We start from the raw sequence: 25,203 nt of genomic DNA on the forward strand, positions 1-25,203 counted from the left end.
AGGTTTTCTAACCTGTTAGAAGTTTTGGTTGGGAGATCCAAATCCCAGGCCAAACACCATCCTTAGGCTACTTAGGCCGAAGACCCGGCCGTGCGCGTCGCTGAGAAACTACTACCGGAGGTGTGAAGCCCTTCGCTCACTTTGAAGCCCAACCCTGTCTAGGGCCGGCGGACTGGCCACACCCTCGGGCTCCGCCCACTCGGCGCCGATAGGCGGCCGACGTGCGCAGGAACGGAAGCTGGGCCGCCCCTCCCCCACCTGCTTCCGGCCGCGGCTCACTTCTCCCGCCTCCGCCTCCGCCGCGGCTCGTGGTCGTCCCGCCATGGCACTGTCGCGGGGGCTGCCCCGGGAACTGGCTGAGGCCGTGGCCGGGGGCCGGGTCCTGGTGGTGGGGGCGGGTGGCATCGGCTGCGAGCTCCTCAAAAACCTCGTGCTCACCGGCTTCTCCCACATCGACCTGGTGAGGGCCAGGCGTGCGCGCGGGCTGAATGGCGGGCTGTGGAGCCGGGGTCGGGGGGCTGGGGGCCCGGAGGTCGGGACTGGAGCTGAGAGCACGGGGCCAGACCCAGAGGCCCCAGGGTCGTGGCTGTCCACGGAGAGGGAGCTCTTCCACAGCGACGGGGCGGGCCTTGCCGCTCGCCGGGCCCGCTCCGCATGCTGAGGCCGAGGGCCCGGGTCTTCCGGGCGTCCTGCGGTGGGCCTCCCCCCCCCACCCCGCCCGCGCCCCGCCAATTTGTGGCGGCTCTAGGCTGTGGAGGAGCCCTCGTGCTTTCGCTTCAGAGCGGTACGCCAGTTTGAACGGGAGGCAGGAGATGGTTGTTTCGAGTCCCTTGAGGATGTTGCGAGTGTTCAATTCAAAGTCCCTCTTAATATCCAGAGCAGAGTATGGCGCGTTAATAACAATCAGGACCTACTGAGCGCTTGTCCCGAGTCCGACTCTGTCCTGAGGTTTTTACTCGCCTTAACGTATTTAATCGTCACTGCTATCAGGCTTTGTAAGCGCTGTTTTCATCCCATTTTATTTTTAACAAATAAGAGGAAAAGTGAGATGCAGTTTGGTAACTTACTTTGGGTCGCCAGGCAACTGGTAGGACTCCTTTGGGGCTTGCGCTCCTCTCTTCTGGGTACAGACAATCTGCATGACAATCATTTTTATCACCATAGATTATTTCGTTAAAGGTATTGGTTAGGATTTTAACTTTTGCGTTGGTGTGCAGTGGCGAGAATCTGCTGCAATTTTGAGTCAGGTTATTTCTGTTATGTAAACTTAAGAGGTTTGGAGTTGTAACCTACAATTTGGTTGTGAGTTTATAGCGTTTTAAGGTGTAGTGGAAACATGGAATTAGAGATGACCGACTGAACTAATAAATGAGTGACTGGAGGGAAAAGCATTTATGCATTTTCCTTTGGTTTTTATAGGGTTTGTCTTCCCATTCAGTTCTGTATCACAGATCCCAAAAATGAATGTGGCATAGCTGATAATTACTGATACTCCTTTAAAAGGTTCATTTTGTCATAGACAATGAGTTGGGGCACCTGAGAAATAAATGTTGATCTTTTTTTATTTGGTTTGGTTTTTATAGTAATTTAGAAAGCACGAATAAAAAAAGTTATGTGATTATATGTACTGGTAATTTTCACAAATTATAGCCAAAACCATGGATGTTATACAGAACGTTTGATTACCTTTCATGTAAGTTTATTGAAGTGGAATGAAAGTGGTTTTAGTTATAATTATTTTTTATTCCCTTTTATTTAACGTTTAAACAGCAATTAGGTAAGACTTAAAACGTGAGACACTTAACCTTGTGTAGAAGGTTCCCTCCACAGGCCTCAGGTAATAATTGTAAATAAAATTGTGGATGGGTAAGGACTTTTGAATTAAAGAACGTGCTAAAAATCCAATAAATCTGTCAAGTATCATTTAAGAAAAAGAAGGCACAGTTTATTATATTGGATTTGAAAGAGTAATTGATGAGATTAATAGAGAAGTGATGGGAATTGAAAAAAGGAAAAAAATTTTAATGCATTTTCAACATGATTATGTGCCATCTAAGGAATTTCCTAACATATTTGCCAGGATGATTAAACAAGCAAATGAAGAAAAGAATCAGTTTTTTGGGGGGAGAGAGGACGTTATCTTTGAAAGTAAATCTTGTTTTTTTTAATATGTATTGAATTATTTTATCAATTTAACACTTTGGTATTAAGAGCCTTTTCTCCACTATATGTAGTAAATACCAAAAGTTTTGGGTTATGGATGAAGAGAATAGTGATATTTATTGCTCAAACATAAGAAAATTGGTGATTTTTCTGATCTATGTATTTGTAGATTGATCTGGATACTATTGATGTCAGCAACCTCAACAGGCAGTTTTTGTTTCAAAAGAAACATGTTGGAAGATCAAAGGCCCAGGTAATTGTATTTCTCATATGGTTTCTATTTATCTGTTCATTATTATTTCTGCCCTTGGGGGATCTTCTATTTCTGGCATTAGATTAATTTGGGGTTTCTAGCAGGAGGGAGAATATGGGGGAAATTGTCTCTTTTTCAGCTGAGGGATTATGAAGAATAGAAAGATCTGTCTAGTAAAGGACTGAAGGCTGTGCTGTCCTTTTTTTGTCTGCAGAGAAGATAAGTGCTTTTCCTGACCCTGTAAATGGGTCCCCTTCTTGCTTAAATTTTGGAGTGTTTACTTAGAGTGAGCCTTGTGTTCTGCATTCCTCAGAGGTTGGCTTCTCCTGTATTTTGGGCAGGTGAAGCTACAGCTTAGGCCATTGTTCACTTTAGAAGAAGACAGCGTCCCCTGAGTTCTTGCCATTCTGACCTTTCTTTAGTTCCTTGAATGTTCCATCTTGATTCAAGGTTTTGAAATACGTTTTGCCTTTGCTTTTTTCTCAGCCTTTTGGGTGAACTTTCACTCTTTTCCCCTTTTCATTTTTCACATTTTCTCTAGGAGTTCTTTCCTAAATCTCTAAATCAGATCTTCCTTTCATTACAATCTCTGCTTTTTGTGTGTATCATTATCATACTTTGTAGTTACATGTATCTAGATGGTTATTTGATATATGTCACTTTTATTCACCAAGTGCCATATACAAATTCTGATATATGGAAGATACTTAGTGAATAGTCGTTGAATGGATGAATGATACTTGGTTAAAGCATTTGATACTTTTGCTGAAGCTGGCCATTCACGTACAAGTGTGTATGAGAGGAGGCAGCTGTCCTGTTAGTTTATAAATAGGTGTATATAGCTTAATCTTGTTGAAATTTTCCTGTTACATTTTTGTATTTTATTTTTAATGTAAATATTATATAAGGTGAAGTAGCAGTTGTCTGCCATAAATAGATTTTGTATATAATTAGAATTGTTATAGTAATTTAGTACATTAGTAATTTAGTGTTGTTTGTTTTTCCAGGTTGCCAAAGAGAGTGTACTGCAGTTTTACCCGAAAGCTAATATCATAGCCTACCATGACAGCATCATGAAGTATGCTCTGATTATTATGTCACAGAATTGCATTTGCTGTGAATTTTTAATTAAACCTTCAAAGTATATTTTTATTAGCTAAATATATGAACTCAAAGTCATTCTGCTTTCTAAGTTTTTCTGGAATAATGAAAATGCAGTAGATTATGCCCACATAAGTTAAGTGGCATTCTTTTAGCAGTATATTTGTATATACATATGTATATGTTCATACACAGACACATATGGTTTGAATGATTTAGATAAGTGAGATACTTTAATACTTTCAATAAATCGTAAATAAGTTATGAAAACTTAAAAGGAACTTATACTCCTGTTTTAAATATATAATTCTATGAAAAATCATTATATGTGATGATTCAGACCTTTCTAAATATATTACTCATTCTGGTCGACTTCAGCTACAGCCTTTCTCAGTTTAAAAGGTTCCCTCCACAAATAATTTGTTTATTAGGGCTGTGAGTTCTATAATATAACGTTGGGGATTGTGATGGGGCAGTAATTCTGATGGTACATAAGTATTCTCTGATCTCAGTAGAGATAGGATAAATATATAATTTTGGAGGTGTTGGGGCAAAGGAACCCTGTGTCTAAAATAATCCTTTATCTGTAGTCGTTGTCCGGCTAACAAGTATAAATGGTATTAAAAACAATGAGTTCTTTTTTGAGGCCTGGAATTAAAGAAAGTCTTATGCTTTCTCAGGGAATTTATGTCTCCAGGTTCCTTTTAATTCTCTGGATGTTTGCTCTACAAGCTTGCTGATAGCCCTACAACCTTCTTACCCTGTGTTGCTTTCCCAGTGCTTCTAAAAGCAGGGACCCTAGGGGCCTGAACCCTACTGATCTTGACCATGTGAGGTGAAGCCACAGGCTAGGCAGATCCTGGGAATGTATTCTTTGTATGTTCCCAGGCACTTGCTGCCCCAGGAAGGCCTGGTGGGACTCGTAAGTCGTGCCAGTTTGGGTTTTCTGCTCAGTGCCCAAGGTAACTGGCCAAAAAGGATGTGTAGTTATTCACAGGGATTAAAGGGAAATAATTTCTTTTAAATCTGTTGATGGTATTTGGGAATAGTCAGACCTATATATATATGGTAGAGACCCCTAATACCAGTTATTTTTGCACTGTTATTAGTTTAATATGCTTTTTAGTACCCTGTTTTATTCTGTAAAGCTCATGTATAAGGCCAGTTGTTTTGGTGACTTTTTTTTGTTGTTTTACTTTGTAGCCCTGACTATAATGTGGAATTTTTTCGACAATTTATATTGGTTATGAATGCTTTAGATAACAGAGGTGAGATTATTTTAATAATTTTAAGTATTTCCTTTCTTCCGTAACAAGGTTGTTTATTCAGTTAGTGTTAATTAAAATATTTCCTTACAAGTTACATCTTAAAAGAGCTAAAGGGAAGTAAGATCAGGTTTAAAGATTGCCATTTGATTGTAGTTTTAACTGGAACTGCTGTGAAATAGGGGAAGCTAAAATTATTAAAGAGGATGACTGCGTATGTTGTGTGCATGTTTATTTGTTTCACATTATCCCAGCACTTAAACACAGTGACTTCCTTTGTTTATGTGGAGATCTAAGAAATATCAGGGTCCAGATTTCACCCAAGGCCAATTAAATCAGACTCTGTAAGTGGGACCTAATGATCATATTTTTTTTTTCGTAGTTTCCCAGATGATCTAAAGGGCAATTAGGGCTAAAAACCACTGTTTTGAGAGTAAGGCAACAGGATGCCAAAGTTATAGAAATCATGGCTCTTGAATTAGTTTCGGTATATCTGGTGCTGTGAGATACCAGACTGGATCCTATTGCATGTACACATTTTAGACCATTTAAACTTGTACAAGTTGGTGATATTTCATATATCAAATACTGTATAGCCAGTTATTGTTAACAGATCTGTGTGTCTGAAATGTGGAATGAAAATACTTAGTCCTTCTCTAAGGACTTCCACATGTAAAAGTACATCTGTCAAGTGAGTTTGTAACAATTTCAGGTCAGAAATATCAAAAGAAAAGACATACAAAGTAGCATAAGAAAGAGGCAGGATAACTCTTTTAACCAGACTCATCTTTTTTCCCTTTATCTTGTTTCCTCCCCCCCCAATCTTAAACTGCCATAATAGTTCCAAGTTGATATTCCATATTCTCCATTCATTTCCATGTATTGTCTGATAATTTTAGTAGAATAAGAGTAAGTTAGGGGCTTGCAAAACATTGAAACAATGTTTTAGCCAAGTTTAATAAAAGGTAGCCACAGTAGTTGGAGAAGGCAATGGCACCCCACTCCAGTACTCATGCCTGGAAAATCCCATGGGCGGAGGAGCCTGGTAGGCTGCAGTCCATGGGGTTGCTAAGAGTCAGACACGACTGAGCGACTTCACTTTCATGCATTGGAGAAGGAAATGGCAACCCACTCCAGTGTTCTTGCCTAGAGAATCCCAGGGACGGGGGAGCCTGGTGGGTTGCCGTCTATGGGATCTCACAGAGTCGGACACGACTGAAGCAACTTAGCAGCAGCAGCAGTAGAAGAGGAAGATGGCACTTTGGAATTAAAAAGTAGTATATAGGGGTGCTTCTCATATAGTAAATTTGTAATACGAATTTCTTATGTTAGAAATTTTACTGTTGCATGTCTCTTAAATGTCTATAGTAGTTGTATTATTCTGGTCATAGTTGTAAGAGAATTGTACATGAAATAAAAACAGTAGAGAATGGTTCGGGTAAATTTCATTTGATTACCGGTAACTACGTAACTTTTTTTTTTTTTTCCCCTATGAACTCCTGTTAACTAGTATTTTTCTTCCAGCTGCCCGCAACCATGTTAATAGAATGTGTCTAGCAGCTGATGTCCCTCTTATTGAGAGTGGAACTGCTGGTTATCTTGGGCAAGTAACCACTATCAAAAAGGTAAAGAACATCTTTTTTGTTTGTTTTTGCTCCCCAAATATTTATTTGGGACCTTAAGGAGGGAAGAAGTTAACTTTGGCTATGTATTACATGGGTTTGTCAGCCTCCAGAATGTAAGGATTTTTTTGTGCTCCTCTAAAACTTAGGATGCTATGAAGGTACGAAAGAGTACAGGCAAAGATCTTATGTATTAAAATCCTTGCATGTATTAAAATGTAGCTTGTGTATTAAAATCCTTAGGTTGGCAAGCATAAGAGGCTACATGACATGTTGATGTATGCTAAACCAGCTTCTAAAAAGTTAGTTTTGGCTGGAGTCCAGATTTATAGTCTGGAGTACTTTGAAAAATTTTTTTGTCTATTTGTGAAGTATTTCAAGTATTTAGATAAAACTAAAGAGTAAGAACAAGTACCTGTATGTTCATAACTCAGTTTTCTATCATCTTAATATTGTTATTCATTTTCTGCTCAAATCTTTTTTTCTCTTAATTCTTTTAAGAAATTAAACAGATCCATTGGAAGAATCATTTGCAGGTCTTGAAACTAAAAGAAATTATATACTCTACTTGAAATTTGATACTTTTGTCTGTTTTTTGGCAGTTTATCCATAGCGAAAATTGTGGCTCTGCTTCAGTTGTTTTTAGTGTTTAGTATTACTCTTGGGAGCTTACTTCATATCATTCTACAAAAACTTGTAAATATTAATTTATGAGGGATAGACTGCTTGCTATATGGCTGGCCCCAAGAAAGCATGTTGGAAGGACACCAGAAATGGCATTATGGAGAAAACCCTGGATCTGCTGCAATTTTTATTAAAATGGTATTTGCAGGTTTGGGGTCTTTAACCATTATTAGAAAGACATTGCTCATTATCATGATCCACTACTGAGACGCTAGTATCTATTAAGATTGAGATAGAGAACTGCCAGAATGAGGAATATTCATTTGAAGTTTTGAAAAATTATCACAGGTGTTGTAGACTTCATTCAGAGATTCCTTCCAGCGTAAATTTAAACATAACCCTTTAGCAATGAAATGAAGAGTATTTGGTTTAGCAACACCTAAGACTTTTTTCCATGTACCTGGTTAGCTCTAGAAATTAAATGCTTTAAATTCACTTAATCTTTAGGAGCTTATAAGGGAAAGCTATAAATATTTAAATAATAAGAGTTTCACAACTTTGGAAGATAACTGGTTGGAAAGTTGTTATTTGTTTTTTCAGTAGTTTCCTCTATTCACTGTGACCAAGATAAACTTGTGTTTTCTCCTCACTGGGCCAGGAATCAAGAGTCCTGGCTTAGCCTTAGCTGTGACAGGTAGATTCAGTTAGGTTTTATGTTAGAGTTTCTTATCTGTAAAGTAAGGATTTGGGGAGTCACTAATATTTTAAATTTTTCTTGATAGTTGGAATGTAAATGAAAGAATGAATTACAGTACTGAGAAACCATTGTCATGGGTTAAATGTTTTTCTCACATGTTTACTTTGCAGGGTGTGACTGAGTGTTACGAATGTCATCCCAAACCAACCCAGAGAACTTTTCCTGGCTGTACAATTCGTAACACACCTTCAGAACCTATTCATTGCATTGTCTGGGCGAAATATTTGTTCAAGTAAGAGTATATATATTTCTGGGCATATTTTTAGTACTGGTGATGGACAGTGGGGTTATTTATTTAAATACCATGGAGAAATTGTACTTAACGATGATGGAGCTTACTCTGACTGGAAATAGGCATATAACTAAATGAGCACAAGTCTTTGTATTTGAAAACACTAAAACATACTTAGAAGTAACTCACTGGTTAAATAAGAAATAATGGAAGTTGAGAATAGTTTGTAATAATACTGAAAATACATGTGGAACTTGTAGGATACATTGTATGTGGTAGTTGAAAGAAGTTAACAGGCTTACACAGATGAAGAGTGGTGATCATTAATTGGCAAAGGATCCAACTCATGTTGGAAAAAGAACAACATAAAGTCAAAAAATTAGGATGTAATTGAGATAAGAGTGGAAAATAAATTGGCAGGTTTGACTGTAAAAAGGAAAGAGGGGGACTTCTCTGGTGGTCCAGTGATTGAGAGTCCATCTGCCAGTGCAGGGGACACGCGTTCAGTCCCTGGTCCAGAAATACTCCACGTGCCACGGAGCAGCTAAGCCTGTGCTCCACGAGTGCTGGAGCCCGCGCAGCCAAGTGCCTGTGCTCCGAAGCAGGAGCAGCCACCACATCACACCTGGAGGACCCAGCACAGCCAAAAATAAAGTAAAAAGATCTAAATGGTGTAAAACGGAAAGGATGCCACGTTGTATTTATTCCAGGAATGCAAGCATGATTTAACACTGGAAAGGTCTATAAATGCCGTTTATTTCATTAAGAAAGAGAAACTGTATAATCTTCATAGATAAAGGAAAAATGTTTGGTAAAATTTAGCAAATACTTTTTCACCTTAGTAAACTAAGAAGAGAACGTTATCAAGTTGATATCTTCTAGAAGTCTGCAGCAAACAGTTTTATGTTTTGATTAAGGTATAACATATTCACTCAGGAAAGTACACATATAACGGTATAATGACAAAATTTCACAAGAAACACACTTGCAGGTTTTATTTATTTGGGAAACTTTTTTTTTTCTTTTCAGTAGGCTTTAGTTTTTAGAAGTTTCAAATTTAGAAAACAATTGAGAAGGTAGCAAGTTCCCACATTTGGTTTCCTCTATTGTCAACATCCTATCATACTAATGTATGATATATAGGTAACAGTGGATCAATATTGATACATTGTTTATTAACTGAAGTCCAAAGATTATTTAAATCTCCTTAGTTTTTACCCAGTGTTTCTTTTCTATTCCAGGATACCACATAATTACTTCCCATGTCCTTAGATCCCCCTTAAGGGGGCTGTGACAGTTTTTCAGACTTTGCTTGTTTTTGAGGACCTTGTTAATTTTGAAGAGTACTAGTCAGGTATTTTGTAGGATGCCCCACTATTGTAATTTGTCTGATGTTTTTCTTATTCATATCAGTGTGGTTATAGGTTATTGGAAGGAAGACCTCAGAGATAAAGTGTTGTTTTCCTCATATCATATGAGGGATACATGTTATCAACGTAATTTATGACTATTAATGTAGGCCTTGATCACTTAAGGTAGTGTTTGTCATCCATGTAGATTCATTGATATTGAATGTATTTTATACTTTGGGTTATAATCTAATGGGTTTTTCCTCCTTGATAGCTGAGTTGGTAAAGAATCCACCTGCAGTGTAGGAGGCCCCAAATCAATTTCCTGGGTTGGGAAGATCCACTGGAGAAGGGAAATGGTACCCACTCCAGTATTCTGGACTGGAGAATTCCATGGACTGTATAGTCCATGGCGTGGCAAAGAGTCAGATGTGACTGAGCGACTTTGACTATAATCTAATACACTGTTTAATTTTGTTGCTCAGATTGTTCCATCTTTGGCCATTGGGAGCTCTTCAGTTGGCCTTGTGCTCTTTGATATGTAGCCATTAAAGTGTGACGGGGGGTTTTCTTTTGGAGTAATTCCTTACTTTCTGGGACTGTAAGATGCTCCAGGTTCATCTTGTGTATTTCCTGCTTCAGCCCTAGAATTAGACATTTCTTCAAGGAAACCTGGTTCCTTTTATTGAAGAATGATATTAGAAGCCCGGATACAACTGCTTAGGCATAGATGTGGGTGCCATTTGTTTTAGGCCTTCTTAGCTGACAGAGCAAAATGTACATTTATTTTAGTTTGTGTATATAAAGTATTAATGATTCAGTACAATTCTGATTAAAATTTTATCAAGGATTTTAATGGAACTTGTTCATCTGATTATAAAATTTATATGGAAGACTAAAGCCTAAGTGGAACCAATGTGGAAAAAATTATTCTCTACTTAAAACAATATGTGTAATTTAATAATGTATAGAAATTAAGTCCAAGTGGATTAATTATTCATATGTGAAAGGCAAAATTTTAAATTGTTCTGATATAGCATATAGGAGAAAATCTTTATCCTTTGGGTTAAAGAACAATTTCTCAAGATATAAAAGTGGTAATTATAAAAAAGGATTGATACATTCAAATTCATTTAGTATTTCATCATCAAGAGAGGTTCAATGATGTATACACAATTAAGCTATTATATGGGATGAACTAATTGCAACATAAGGAACTAAAATTGTGGTCTGGAATATATTCCTGTAATAAGAGGACAACCTGACAGTACTAATAGACACTTTTTTTTACTTAAAGGGAAATCTAGGCAATAAACAGATAATGTTCAACTGTATGATTAACTTGGAAAATCAAGAATAAAGCCACAGTAACATACTATTGATATTTTATACTTGGTAGTTTGGCAAAATGTTTTGGAGAGATCGGTAGGAACTTATGCATGCTATTTTGGGAGTGTATTTTGGGGGTGCAACCAGTGTTGGAAACAATTTTCTTGTAAAATATATCAAGATCTTTGGGATTTTAATGTAAGTCCTGTGCTTAATGAAGGTTGAAAAGTTATTAAACAGTTCTTAGGATAGCTTGATTAATAAGAGGGAGTTTCAGCTTAATACTTTCCCATTATTTCATATGACTCTTAAGTGGTAAAGATAGGTAAAGATACATATTACTATGATAAAATGTCTTACTGCTGAGTTTCCTGCACCTTTAGCAGTGCCTCACACATAATAGGTGTGTCAGTGTTTGTTTAATAGCTAGTTGCAGGTATACGTCACAGTTGTCATTCTCGAAGTGAAATATTGTCTGTTTTGGAATGTAAAGCCACTCACCTGTCTCTTGATGAGTGATTTTAACAGGAATTTGCAGAAGCTAGCAGACAGAAATGAATCTGGGTCTATTAAAATTTTGCCTTCTCTGTGTTGTGTTTCAAATGAGAATGCAAGCTGTTTTAAACAGATTGGTTAAATACTTTGAGGTTTCTGGAAGATAATTTATCAATTATTTAATTTTCATCCCTAACTGAAGATTTGAGGAAGCTTGGAAAAGGTAACATTTGTTCAGAATATTTTGGTATACATAAATATTTACTATTCTTAAATTATAGCCAGTTGTTTGGAGAAGAAGATGCTGATCAAGAAGTATCTCCTGACAGAGCTGACCCTGAAGCTTCCTGTGAGTAAACTAGTTGGGATATATTTTTTTATTGATGACCACTGTCTTTATTTTGCTAATTTAATATTGGTAGCTTAAGGCAGGGAGAGGGGGAGATAATTGCTGTTATAAGCTAGATAATGTATTATGTTCTTGTTTGATCTTTAAATGATGTTTTAAAAAACAAGTCATGCCATTTTACTTGTGAAGAAACACGCTGCAGAGAAATCTCACAAATCTAGTAAATCGAGCTGGGTAGGAGTTGTTCCCAGGTCTATACTTGTACTACTCTGCATGTGGCCTTCAGAAACTGAAGTAGAAAAAAACGGTGATGAGCATATTCTGATTCTTTCTCCTTGAATTCAGAATGTGTCATATGCTGGTGGCTTCCATGAGTGACCCCATGCCACCCCACACCTCAAAGGTGGGTGAGAGATTCATTCTACATGAACTACAGTTGAAAATAAATTAGTGTTTGTTTTGTAGGGGAACCAATGGAAGCCGAAGCCAGAGCCAGAGCATCTAATGAAGATGGTGACATTAAACGTGTTTCCACCAAGGAATGGGCTAAATCAACTGGATATGATCCAGTTAAGCTTTTTACCAAGGTTAGGATTGCCTTTTTTATAACTGTGGCCGATTTTTATCACGGTGTTTTAAGCTAGTGTGTGATTTAATTGGGCTTCCCAGGTGGCACAGTGGTAAAGAATCTGCCTGCCAATGCAGTAGACATGGGTTTGATCCCTGGACTGGGAAGATCCCCTGGAGAAGGATATGGTAACCCACTCCAGTATTACTGGCTGAGAAATCCCATGGACAGAGGAGCCTGGTGGGCTACAGTCCCTGGGTTGCAAAGAGTCGAACACCACTGAGCACACACAGAGAACACAGCATTGTCTTAGTGAATTCATTGTGATGTAGTTGGGATAAACAGGTTTGAAATTTTAACATGAATACTAAATCAGTATAGCATCTTTATAGAAGATAAATACAGAGGCTTATTTATGCACTCTTACTTGTCTTTCCTTCCCTCACTTTCACTGATTTTCTTTATATAACTCACCTTTGGTTTCTGCTGTTTCTCTTCTTTCACTCCTTTGCTGATTTTGATTATGCTTAAAATCCAATGTGCTTAACTCTGATATGGATAGTGACAGTATTTTCTAAACTAGTGTCCATATGCCTATTTCCATTCCAATTTGAGCAGTTGAATGCCAGAATAATCTGAAGTATGTCTCCAGTCTGTTGTTCAACAGGTAACTTTAAGCATCTGCTGTGTGCCACACACTTAAAGTACAGAAGCTTTAACAGTGACAGAGACAGAAAATAGGGTCCCAGCTCTTTGTAGGGGAGAGAACTCAGAGTCCAGAAGGGAAGTCAAACATTGAACAAGCAGTTCCGAGTTCAGGGTGTAATGAGATTAAGTTCAAATGTATTGGAACCCTGTAATAATAAGTAGACTTAATCCTCCGTGTTATTAAACATTATTATTGACTGGAATGAGGGTTCAGAAGAGGCCGTCCGGAGGAAATGGCATTTCAACTCCAGATTTCAAAAAATAAGGGTGGGGATGAGAATGCAACCTGTAGAAAGTCAGTCTCAGGTTGAAGAACTGAAATAATTCCCATTTAAAGGGAGAGTGGAAAGAGGACTGTAAAGGTAAGCTGAGACTCTATCTGGCAGGATTTTCTAGGTCATGATAAGGATATTACACCAAGACAGTGGGAATCCATTGAAGGGTAGTCCTTAGGGTCAGTATAAGGTATAGGAAATATGCAGTGCACTCTTGTAGGACCTGGTGTTCCTCTTGTAACCAGCATGGGACAGTGCCTTCTGGAGTAATTGGAAGTAGAACCCATCTGCAGTCCCATTGGAGCATGGATTATCCATTTTATACAGACTGAACTTTGTATAACATGAGAAACCAAGAATACTTTCCGGTTTCCTGCTGGGCAGCAGGTGAATAGTGGTGCCAGTCTCTGAGGTAGGTAGGGAGACAGGTGGGTGCTTAGGGATCGGGGGAGTGTGGAAGGCGACAGACAGAGATTCCTCTGTGGAGTATGAGCGAGATGACGCATGGTTCTGTGGGTAATTAACCAGTTTAGAGATTTGGTTGAGTTAGGTTTATAGAAAGAGACAGAGTATGAAGATCTTAGTATTTAATAGTTGAACAGAGAAGGCTGTGGAGCTGGTGTTTGGAAATCCATGCTAATTCCCCATTGCCTGGCAGGCTTTACAGCCAAGCACTAAGGTTCCTCTATAAAATGTCTCTAGCTAAATTTGTTACGCAAATCATACAGGACCCCTCATTTCCTTCCCTTTGTACCCATGTCATACGTTACCAACTCTGACCCTGTTCCTCAAGTAGAACAGAATAACAGTACTCAGCTGTGTGATTTTCACACTAAATTGTACTATTATTTGTATATTTGGCTGATTTTCCAAAGATTAAGGATGTTTGATAGATACTCAGTTGAGTATATTTTGACAAATAGTTCTAACTTTTAGCCATATCTAAATTCATATCCAATATATTCAAAAAAATGTGTGGAGTAAATCAACAATAGGAAATAGAACTAAGGAAAATGTAAAACTATTAAAATCATCTGAAATTCTACCACATAGAAAGTGTGATTCGTGTGATTGTCTCAGTCTATATGTGGTAATGTTTGGTTTTAGTTTTGAAATAGGAATTGTTTTGTGTGTTTGAGGTTCTTTGTGGGGGGTGGCAGGGGAGGCCATTTCAAAGGTGTTGCAGGCGGTTCTTAATTTCTGTTTGAGCACTTTTAAAATGTGTATGCTTTATTGGTAAGTGCCCACAAACTTGAAGGTGTTGCTAACTGGCACCTCTAGGCTCACTTCTTGTGGAGTTGGTGTGTGTTTACTCAGTCCCTTGAATGGTATGATTGTGATTGCAGCTGATCTGGGGAGCCAGTATGGGGAAGTGGTTTGAGAGGATGGGGTCCAATCAGCACAGTTCAGAGCTCCCTTACTCTGCTTTTGTCAGCATCTCTGATGTTAACTGTTTCAAGTGTAAGCGTTGTGTGTAAAATTTCTTTTTACCCAAAGATTTTAGGTGCACACTTTCCCCCTGCCCTGCCCCCTTGAGAATTGTAATCTCCTGTTATATAACATGTCCTCAAATCTTTAAATCAGATTTTATAATGTGAAGTCAGCAGGGTAATTTTGTTATATTTTTATCAGGATAGTGACAATAGGGTTCATGGAATTTATCTTTCTTCCTTTCTGTCTTAGCTTTTTAAAGATGATATCAGGTATCTGTTGACGATGGACAAACTATGGCGGAAAAGGAAACCTCCAGTTCCATTGGATTGGGCTGAAGTGCAAAGTCAAGGTGAAGGGTACATTTTTCTCTTTGGGATTCCTAAGTTGGAAATTCTCTCACCTGAAGTCTTTAAATAGCCTTGTTATTTCTTGATATACAGTGGTATACACCCATGGTAAGAAATAACAGTTCAGAAAAGTTTGAAGAAGCAAAATCACTGGATACCTCATCACCTGGAGAAATAATTACTACGAATGTTTTAAGAATGTCTTGGTGATAACTGCACATAGACACAGGCAGTTGTGTGGTCATTTTATGTAAATGGAGTCATACTACTTACATACTCTGACTTGCTGTTTTCAGTTAGTATCTTTTAAGCTAGTCCCTTATCAGTTAACATTTAATTGTTTCATATTCTCCCTGATGTGAAGTGTTGTTCCTTAAACTTTGGGACATATTTGTAGCTTTAAGTGAGGAAAAACTAATGTAGTAGTGACTGCTTCCTTACCCCTCTCAACACATTGTGTCTCAACTTGTTTTGCATAGCAGTGTTTAGCATATTGAAATTTAAAAGGTCCCCGGGAGATTTAGGGTGTCAGTTTGAAGCGGTTTCCTGTAGTTATCTACAGTAACAAATACTTCCTTTTACAGCTCAATTCTAGTATTGCTGTGATAGCTTCCACTTATTGCTACTATGTTCTGGGCATAATGCTTATTACCTTGCCTACATTGTATTCTTGAATCCTCCAGTAATCTGAAATTCTGAGACAGTCTCACACCTTTCCCACGTCAATATTGACCATTTTCTTGCTTAATTTTCCATAATATTGACCAGTTTCTTGCATATGTATGCATAATTGTGTCATAGTGATAATTACTTTAATGGAACTTGTTTCATATTATATAATTTTTTTATTGTCAGGCATTGAATGTTAAACTGAGTAGAGGAAAGATGTTAGGAGTAAATTTTCTAATACTTTTTTTCCAGGAGAAGAAACCAGTGCATCAGATCAACAAAATGAACCTCAGTTAGGTCTGAAGGACCAGCAGGTTCTAGATGTCAAGAGCTATGCGTGTCTTTTTTCAAAGAGCATTGAGACTTTGAGAGTTCATTTAGCAGAAAAGGGGGATGGAGCTGAGCTCATATGGGACAAGGTTTGTGTCAAAAATGTGTGGCAGTTACTTGTATATCAAATGTGTGTTTCAGTTCTTGAACTATATCAGAAACTAGTAATGTTGGGATATTGTTTTTATTCTACCAGATTTTGAGGACATTGATTTTGTTTTGATGTTTTCATCTCTAATTACTACATTGAACTATGAATTTTCTATATGTGAATTTAAGCAATATCATAAAACCTCATTTTAAATTCTCATATGTTCATGGTTTGTAACTGTTGACTAGAGAAATAATGTGACTTTACTGGAGTAAAATATTTCTCTGACTTAAGAAAATAGCCTTAAGAGAGCTTCTTACGTAATAGAGATTTATTAATAGAAGTCATAATATCCTTTTGGAGACAACAGCTTATAGGCCTTATTTGGCCTTGAAAGTAATAAAATTGCCTTTCTATTGAAATAGTTAATAATGCTTTGAGTTCTGAGAGACTTATCTGTACAATAAGGATATGTAGTTATTCTTACAAGTTAAAACAATATTTAATAGTATCTTGCAGTTAAATGTTACATTTTGGTATTTAGTAAATTAATTTTACTTTTTTAAAATTATACTCAGTACTTTCTATGAGTATAAGTGATTAATCTGCTTAAGTTTGTTCAGATGTTGGTAAAGATTTGCCATTAATTTCAAAGTAAAGAGAAAAGTTTGATCAGTTTTAGAGAACTAAGATAACTTTTAGAGAAGGAAATGGCAACCCACTGCAGTATTCTTTCCTGGAGAATCCCTTGGACAGAGGAGTCTGGCGGGCTACAGTCCATGGTGTTGCAAAGAGTTGGACACAGCTCAGCACATGATAGCTTTATATGTGCAAATTTTGAAATGGGGGTTGAATCAGACATCTGAAATAAAGCTGGTAAATTTAGATTTTGGAGAGTTGCTAACATCAGTCTTTAGGTTTTGTGTGCTATAAGGGATCAGTATTAAAACCTTTTTTCATTGTATTTTTATAACTGGTTTAGGAGGTGTTCATCTGTATACAGGGACTCAGTGACAAAACTTGGGACTGCAAATTGTTACTCTCTTTGAGTAAAATCTGTAACTAATGGATGTGATAAGCCAGTTGCCTGGGGAAGTACCTGTTGGACCCTGTTTTGGGTACTCTTAAGTAATCATACTTATCCTCACCACAGCCTTATAAGATGTTTATATAATTTTTCCCATTTAACACATTAAAGAATTTGGGGTCAGGGGGATTTATTTGCCTGTGGTTACTCAGCCAGCCAGATAAGTATGTGAAGAACCTAAGTCCTATCAGTGCTTTTTCTTTCATACTTTGGTGTTTCTGCATTATGGGCTAGTATGGTTTTTCTCAGTTCAAAGCATGAAACTTTGCTGAAATTGAATTAGAGTAGGATATATGCTTAGGAATAATGGAAAACTTTCTTTGTCCTGCCACATCTGAAAAGAATCAGCCAATATAGGGGTGCAGTGCTTGTGAAGGGAGTTTGGAGAAACAAAGCAAAAAGAGGTAGTCTAGGTATTTCTGAGGCTTTAATGAAGTAGCTTTCTTAAACCAGTCTGTGTCTTCATCCCTGAGTTCTGTACTCGTCAGACAAGCTTATTGACTATATGGACCCAGAGAAGGTTTGCCACCATCAGTAAATAGAATTGGTGTTCTGATCTTGTACGCTTCGTCTCCAGTGCGTTTGTGGACGCAGGAGTGAATTCCTAAAACCTGTTGGCTCTTGGCAGGCCCCATTCCTGTATCCCTGGAGCTGATGATCCCAAGCAAGCACTTGCTCACTTCTCATCCAGACCAGCCTTTCCCTGGAGGGCATCTCTTGTTCTAGTTGACGTGTTAGAAACTTGTGAAAGAGCTGTTCTGAAAGCAGTACTAGCCAAATTAGTAAATTTGTGGGGAGACTTGTTAAATTGTTTAAATTATTGACAGGATGACCCATCTGCAATGGATTTTGTCACCTCTGCTGCAAATCTCAGGATGCATATTTTCAGTATGAATATGAAAAGCAGATTCGATATCAAATGTAAGTTGTTTGTACTTCAGTTGTATCATCTAAATTCTAAGTTTATTCTTTTGTGTTTTTTTTAACAGCTAATCTTTTTTTTTTTCTTCCAGCAATGGCAGGGAACATTATTCCTGCTATCGCTACTACTAATGCAGTGATTGCTGGGTTGATAGTATTGGAAGGATTGAAGATATTATCAGGAAAAATAGACCAGTGTAGAACAGTGAGTGTTTCTCTTTGCAATTTTAAAATTAAAACAATAACATATGGTTTAAAGCAATGGAAAAGTTCAAGTTACCTTGTGAGTTGCATGTTTAAATAAGCTTCCTGGAAGTTACAAAAAGGAAAACACATTTGCTTCTCTTATTTTTGTTTAAAATGGAAGCAGAAGCTAGTTTGCTTCTAACATTTCTAGTTTTACTGAATTCTTAGAAGAACTCATTCTGTGGGTCCTTTGTATTAACTTTTCTGCATTGTTTTCCAATTCTAAGAGTACTTTGGTTTTAAAATTCTGTTTGGTCACTTGATAGTCCCCTGTTCTTCAGGTATTTTTGTCAGTCTCCCTTTTTATTTTAAACTTTATGTTATTGTGACTTTATGTTATATTTGGTTGTGTTAATGCCTGAAATCTTTATGGATGAGCTTATGTCATTTCTGTTAGATCTCTCTCATAATGTTTTGTTTGCTTATGTGATATATATATATATATTTTTTTAACAGAATTATATTTGTTAACACTATATCTGTGATAATTCTTTAAGGACCCACTGAAGGTGTATTTCTTCAAAGAGGATTTGTGTGTGTTTATATCTGGGTGCCTGGGGTTCTACCAACCTGAGACCACTTTTACATTCTCAGTTTTAGCTTCTTAGCCCACATATATATTCAGACAGCAAATCTGCATGAACCCTATCTTACTATAATGAATTATAAAGGAAGATATTCTTCCCTCACGAAGCACCAAGGTTGAGATAATTTTTCTTGCTATTTCTGCAGGGAAGAAATTTTTCTCCTCTTTGTTTATCGTCCCCTTACTTGATGTGAACATCTCCTATCATGAGTTTCCTGCACTAGTAGTGGTTGGACTGGGTGTATCTCTTAAGAATAAAGCCACTTGAATATTCCCTTTGGATTCCTGCTTTCTTTCTGAATTGAATTTGCATGTCTGAAGATACCTTGCTTTCATACCACTGAGGATTTTAAAAACTTCCTATAAATATTGGAGCCAATATTTTGCTATTGTTTTAGGTTGTCCTTTTTACAGTAATGTTGAAATAAAAGGACCAGTTTATTTTCAGGAATGTCTTTTAAAAACAAAAGCAAAAAACCTAGTCTAGTCTATGATGGTATTCTTACTTTTCAGTGTCATTATTAACGCATTCTTAAAATACTTTAGGGTAAGGGAATGTAGAATCATAATGCCAGTCTGACATCTTGGTTCAGCTTTCTGTTTAAATTATTTTGGCTATCATGTTTTTAATTTCTAAGAACTATATTTTTTTATGTCTTATCTTTTTATAGCAGCCTGAACAAGTGTCTTACTTTGTCCTGTAACATTTTTCTCATTTTTTTGCTTGCTCATCTCTGTTCCTCTCTTGGGCTAATGATACCCATATGTCTGGGCTTCCTTTGTTCCCGTTTATAAATGAATATCAGGATAGGTTAACAGAAGTGTTAGCCTGAGTATTAGTAGTGTTAGCAGATGTTTTTATTACTGTCGATTTCCCTTAGCGGAGTTACCCTCCCAGTGAAGCTCAAGGTCAACCATTGTCCCCTATTCCAGCCTTGGCAGTACAAGTGTATACGCCTAGTATTCATTGTGGGGAGAGGCTACAGGAGGCCTCTGCCTAGCACTTAATGCCCGTCAAGGGATTTACTTCTTTAAGTTGGGGGGAATCGATAGGGTTCTTCTTTAGAGATAATTCATCTTAACAGATACCATACTACATGGTAGTTCCACAGTAAGAATTTGTGTATTAGCGTCCAATGTTCTCTTGAGAATTGTAACTTCAGTGCAGTTTGTTTTTTATTTCCCTTGGTTCATGTAATTTTTTTTTTTTTTTTTTTTTTTGGTTTGGGTATTAGGAAAATGGTAATAGTGCCAGACATACATTATTTTTCCTTTAGTTATGTGAATGTTAATATCACAATCATCAGAAAATTAGAAAAGAAATGCAGCTCATTTGGTCCTTGTATCTCTGCAGACATTAATTAGAGAAATTAGTGCACTGGTCTTGTTAGAAATTGACTTAAAGTTGGTAAGAATAACCACTAGGAAGGCACTCCAAACTGATTCAGTGATGATACCAGAAACAAGTATGATTAGGCCCTTATTCATGCTAAGTTAGTTTGCAGAATAGTCTAGTCTTCAGTACAATGAGATTTCAGTAAGTTCAGCCTTATTTACAAGGTGGCTAATTTGAAAAGGTTGGGAAAAAAGTCAGCCTTTTAAGGTCTTGATTTTCCTTATCTTCTGCCATCTGGAAGGGAGTAATTTAAGTGACTATTCTATGGTATATAAATTATAACTCAGATTTCTGATTTTTGCTCGTGGTTTTTTTTTTTCGCCAAAGATTTTTTTGAATAAACAACCAAACCCAAGAAAGAAGCTTCTCGTGCCTTGTGCACTGGATGCTCCCAACCCTAACTGTTACGTATGTGCCAGCAAGCCAGAGGTGACTGTGCGGCTGAATGTTCATAAAGTGACTGTTCTCACCTTACAAGATAAGGTAAGTGCAGAGCCTGGTTCTCTTCCACAGGGTTACTGTTTGTAAGGAAAAAAACAAGTCCCCTTTTGCCTTTTACAGTGTACTGTGATAAACTAAAAGCCAGATAATTACCCTGAAGACTGAGGTGTGTTCCTTTGCCGTCTGTGTCCTGTTGACTTTTCTCTCTGTGGTTCCAGAATGTGTGTTTCACATCCCAGAGAGGAGTGAGTGTATTTCGCTAGAATGTGGACCACAGGTGGCACATAGATAGGTAGCATAGTATCTTTACAAGCAAATTCTGTGTTCCTTGGGTTTCTGGTGATGGTGTATTAAGCTAGTCCCTGAGCACACCTGGATTCACCTGTAGAGCTTTGGTGTGAGAGATGGATGGTTAAGGTAGGGTTTGGTCCTATAGCCTGGTCCTTCAGTTCCTCCTAGTATTTTTTTAATTAGGGAAGAGCAAGTGACCTGAATGGTGACACTTCTCAGTTTGGAAATCACTTCACATAGTTCCTCTGATTATGTACATTGTGATGTTTCATGCTTATATGCCTCCCGACATGAAGGAGTAGACTTCGTGGCCTTAAAGGCTGCTTGAGAATGAATAGCCTTTCTCCCAGAACTGGTTACATTGGACAGGTTGATTTGAACTTATGTTTTGGATGGAGAAGGAGCTGGACTTGATATGTTGGCCAGCAGAGGGTGGTTTCCCCGTGTTCTTTCTTAGGAAAGAAATGATTATAAGTGCTATCTACTCATTCTTGAGCTAATGGTAATTCCACATATTTGGAGTGTAATTGGATCTTTAGAGAGTTATCTGTTGTTTGGGTTTTTGGCTTGTTTGTTTGTTTAGGATCAGGTAAGATTTAATAGTATTTTCACTCCTGATCCATCTTGGAATTTGCGAAGGGGATATGGAACGTGGGAAGAGATGGAGCTTGGGAAGGGGAAAACTATTTATCTGAGAATCAGATTGATGATAAGTTTTTCATCTATAAAACACCTTCCAATATTGAGTTGTAATAGAGACTAAGGTAAAATATGTTAAATGTCTAGCATAATACCTAATCTGCTGGGAAGGACAAAATACCAAGAGCCGGCCAAGAGTTCTTAGTCTCCATCGGGAGGAAGTGTTACCTGATCTTTATCAGTGGTCAAACATGGGATAGAATGTGCTGCTGCTGCTGAGTCGCTCAGTCGTGTCCGACTCTGTGCGACCCCAGAGACGGCAGCCCACCCGGCTCCCCCGTCCCTGGGATTCTCCAGGCAAGAACACTGGAGTGGCTTGCCATTGCCTTCTCCAGTACATGAAAGTGAAAAGTGAAAGTGAAGTCGCTCAGTCGTGTCCGACTCTTAGTGACCCCATGGACTGCAGCCCACCAGGCTCCTCCGTCCATGGGATTTTCCAGGCAAGAGTACTGGAGTTGGGTGCCATTGCCTTCTCCGGATAGAACGTGGGCATGAGGTAATTGGATGAATTCCAGTGGAAGGAGAGAATTAAGCGCCTTTATAAGAAGTCTAGGCTATTTGTGGTCTTTTAATTCCATATGTTAACATTTTGAATTTTTTTCCTTATAGATTGTGAAAGAAAAATTTGCTATGGTAGCACCAGATGTCCAAATTGAAGATGGAAAAGGAACAATCCTAATATCTTCAGAAGAGGGAGAGACAGAAGGTATTATACATTGCCTTGTTCACTCACCCTCATTTGGATGGAGACTGCCTGAGTGAAGGGGTGCACATTAGTTTTTCCATTTACTGTAAATAGTACTGAGGGTCACACTGGTCAATCTGAATAGACTTTGAAGTTCCCACACCTCATCTGTCTTGTTGGAAAGTGTCAGGATTCTTTTTGGCTATAGTTCCTTGCCCAGAAATTGGGGGATATTGGGTCATAAGTAATTGGAGGTTGTGCTTTGGCTGGGTAGTAGTCTGTTTTTTATTAAAAATCTAGTTAAATATGTTTTCACCAAAAAGAAAAAATGACTAAACGTCCTCCCATTAGTTCTAGCCAGCTGTTTTTCAGGCTAGGACCTTAAAATGGAAACTGGTCTAGAATCTCAGTGGCTTAAATGTGACCCTTTTCCACAGAATACATGTGCTGTTGAGGGTGAGAAAGCATTTATTCCAGTAGCCTTTGGAGTGCTGTATTACAGGCATAGTCATAGATATTTGTAATTCAAGGATAAATAATAGTCCCTGGCTTAAAGTATTTCACAGCCTAGAAGGAGATGAGAGATTAGCAACAAGTAGATTTAGTGTCATCTAAGAAATACTATAGAGAGAAGGTGTACAAAGTTTGAATTAAGTTTTGTAAAGGGAAGGTTAACAGAGCAAGGGGGCATATCACAGGAGAGAGGATTCCTGGGGCAGTTCTTGAACTGAGAGGGGAGAGGACATTTGGGCAGAATGAACAGCATCTGCAAAGGCATGAACTTACAAAGCAATATAAAGGGCTTTAGGAATGACCAGCTGTTTTGGTTCCTGGTAGGTGGGGTGCTGTGGGGTTGGCAGCAGTGATGCAACTTGAGGATTTTGTGTGTCATGTGTGTAGTGTATGGGTGTGTGTGTCTCCCCCCCCCGCCGCCGATATCCTGCTCCCTCTAGGGTTTAAGCAGGGGCGTAATGTGTAATCTGAAGAAGATTAAGGCAAGGATGTGACAGTGGAGGTGGGGAGCCAGTTGGAAAATAATTGAGGGAAGTGAGAGATTTTTACTAATGCAAAAGCAAATGACAGTTTTGAGATTTGTAGAGTCTGAATGTAGAGTACAGGTGAGGAAGAGTAGCATTGTTAGGCTTAGACAGAACTGTTGCCAAGACTCTGGCTTCGGAAGTGATGCTAATTCACCCGGATAGAATTGCTCAGAGGCTATTTCCCTTTTGAACATGTTGGGCTGTGGAATTTGAGTGAAAGAGCTTGGCAATGGAAGTCTGGGTAGAATTAACTGTTCTCCAGAGACATTCCAGGTAGACTGAAAAGGTATAAAAGAAGAAGAAAAAAAAAGATAGTTGTGCTGCGCTTAGTTGCTCAGTCATGTCCGACTCTTTGTGACCCCATGGACTGTAGCTCACCATGCTCCTCTGTCCATAGATTCTTTAGGCAAGAATACTAGAGTGGGTTGCCCTACCCTCCTCCAGGGGATCTTCTCAAGCCAGGAATCAAACTGGGATCTCCTGGATTGCAGGTAGATTCTTTACCAGCTGAGCTGCCAGAGAATCCATTGGATTATGTAGAAAACAACATAAATTTTAAAATTATAAGCAAAATTTAAGAATTTAAAATACATTTTACTTTGTATGTGCCAGGCACTGTGGCTATACAGATTCTATACAGTCCATAGGCAAGAGCAAATTCTCAGTAAAGCAGACTGACTGTTGTGAGGAGAGAGTGTAAATTGGGAGCTAAATGAGGAGGCAGTTTTGTAAATGAAACTTGAGCATTTGAACATGCAGGAGAGAAAGGATGGTTAAAGACAGGAAGGCCCTAGAATAGGTAGGAGGAGGTGGTAACACCAAAAGTTTGATTGGAGAGTTTGTTCTTCACTGGAATATTTATAATCCATGTAGCAAAGGCTTACTGAGTGCTAGTGGGTGCTTGGCATCGTGTGCTACATCCTGGGGCTGTTCACATTTAGCAGAAATGACATGGAAGAGAGAATTGAGTTGGAGTGATTAGCTTTTGGGGACCTCTCTGGCTGTCCATTGAGAAATGCAGAAAATTTATGTTAAAAAAATTATTAAAGTTTACAATTCAATAACTGAATTGTAAAATTGGCTTGTGGGTAGCCTTTTTAGAAATAGTATGTTTTGAACAATTCTAAAAGTTGTCGTTGACTGCTGTAGGATTCCATATTAATTTGGTTTCAAAGGGAGAAGTTTCTCAGAACTTCTCAGTTTAGTTTCCTTGTTTTGGTAGTTGAGTTTTCGGGGCTGAGTTCCTAAGTGCCTGATATTTTAGTGAACTAGATTACTAGGGCCATCACACCCAAACACACAGGCAAGTGACTTAACACATTTTATCCTGGTTCCAGAGGCTAGAAGTCTTAAGATGAAAGGGTCTAGCGAGAGTGTTGGAGGGGTGGTTGACGGGTTTGGTTTCTCCTGAGACCCCTCTCCTTGGCTTCTTCTAAGGATACCAATTAGATTGGATTAGGGTCCACCCCAACAGCCTCATTTTAATTTAACGCCTCTTTAAAAAAAATATTGTCTCCAAGTACAGTCACATTCTGAGACATTTCAGCATGTGAATTTTGGGGAGATACAATTCAGCTTATAGCAGGGGATTTACCTGTAAAAACTAAGGTTGACTGCTTCATGGAGATATAACTAAAGCATCTAAATTTCTTTAAAACAATTTTTAGCTAATAATCACAAGAAATTGTCAGAATTTGGAATTAGAAATGGGAGCCGACTTCAAGCAGATGACTTCCTTCAGGACTACACTTTATTGATCAACATCCTTCATAGGTAGGAACTATTAATATTTTAAGTGTAAGAAGTTATTTGAATATATAAACTTAAAGTGGAGAGAAAATGTTTTCTTA

At 38.1% G+C, this 25,203-nt stretch overlaps 1 protein-coding gene across 1 annotated transcript in view; it reads left to right on the forward strand.

The window, feature by feature from the left end:
* Positions 259–25,203, forward strand: part of UBA2 (ubiquitin like modifier activating enzyme 2) — a 31,091-nt gene continuing 6,146 nt past the window's right edge. Inside the window, exons 1-15 of the mRNA XM_018062297.1 lie at positions 259–460; positions 2,333–2,416; positions 3,424–3,494; positions 4,721–4,785; positions 6,307–6,407; positions 7,896–8,017; positions 11,472–11,539; positions 12,005–12,126; positions 14,774–14,873; positions 15,793–15,959; positions 17,876–17,969; positions 18,062–18,174; positions 20,525–20,680; positions 22,238–22,334; positions 25,021–25,126. Coding sequence (XP_017917786.1) covers positions 323–460; positions 2,333–2,416; positions 3,424–3,494; positions 4,721–4,785; positions 6,307–6,407; positions 7,896–8,017; positions 11,472–11,539; positions 12,005–12,126; positions 14,774–14,873; positions 15,793–15,959; positions 17,876–17,969; positions 18,062–18,174; positions 20,525–20,680; positions 22,238–22,334; positions 25,021–25,126 — 1,604 coding nt within the window. The 5' untranslated portion in view covers positions 259–322. The remainder of the gene's footprint in view (positions 461–2,332; positions 2,417–3,423; positions 3,495–4,720; positions 4,786–6,306; positions 6,408–7,895; positions 8,018–11,471; positions 11,540–12,004; positions 12,127–14,773; positions 14,874–15,792; positions 15,960–17,875; positions 17,970–18,061; positions 18,175–20,524; positions 20,681–22,237; positions 22,335–25,020; positions 25,127–25,203) is intronic.

The sequence above is a fragment of the Capra hircus genome, chromosome 18 (genome assembly GCF_001704415.2).
Source record: "Capra hircus breed San Clemente chromosome 18, ASM170441v1, whole genome shotgun sequence".
In the NCBI taxonomy this organism is placed as follows: domain Eukaryota; kingdom Metazoa; phylum Chordata; class Mammalia; order Artiodactyla; family Bovidae; genus Capra; species Capra hircus.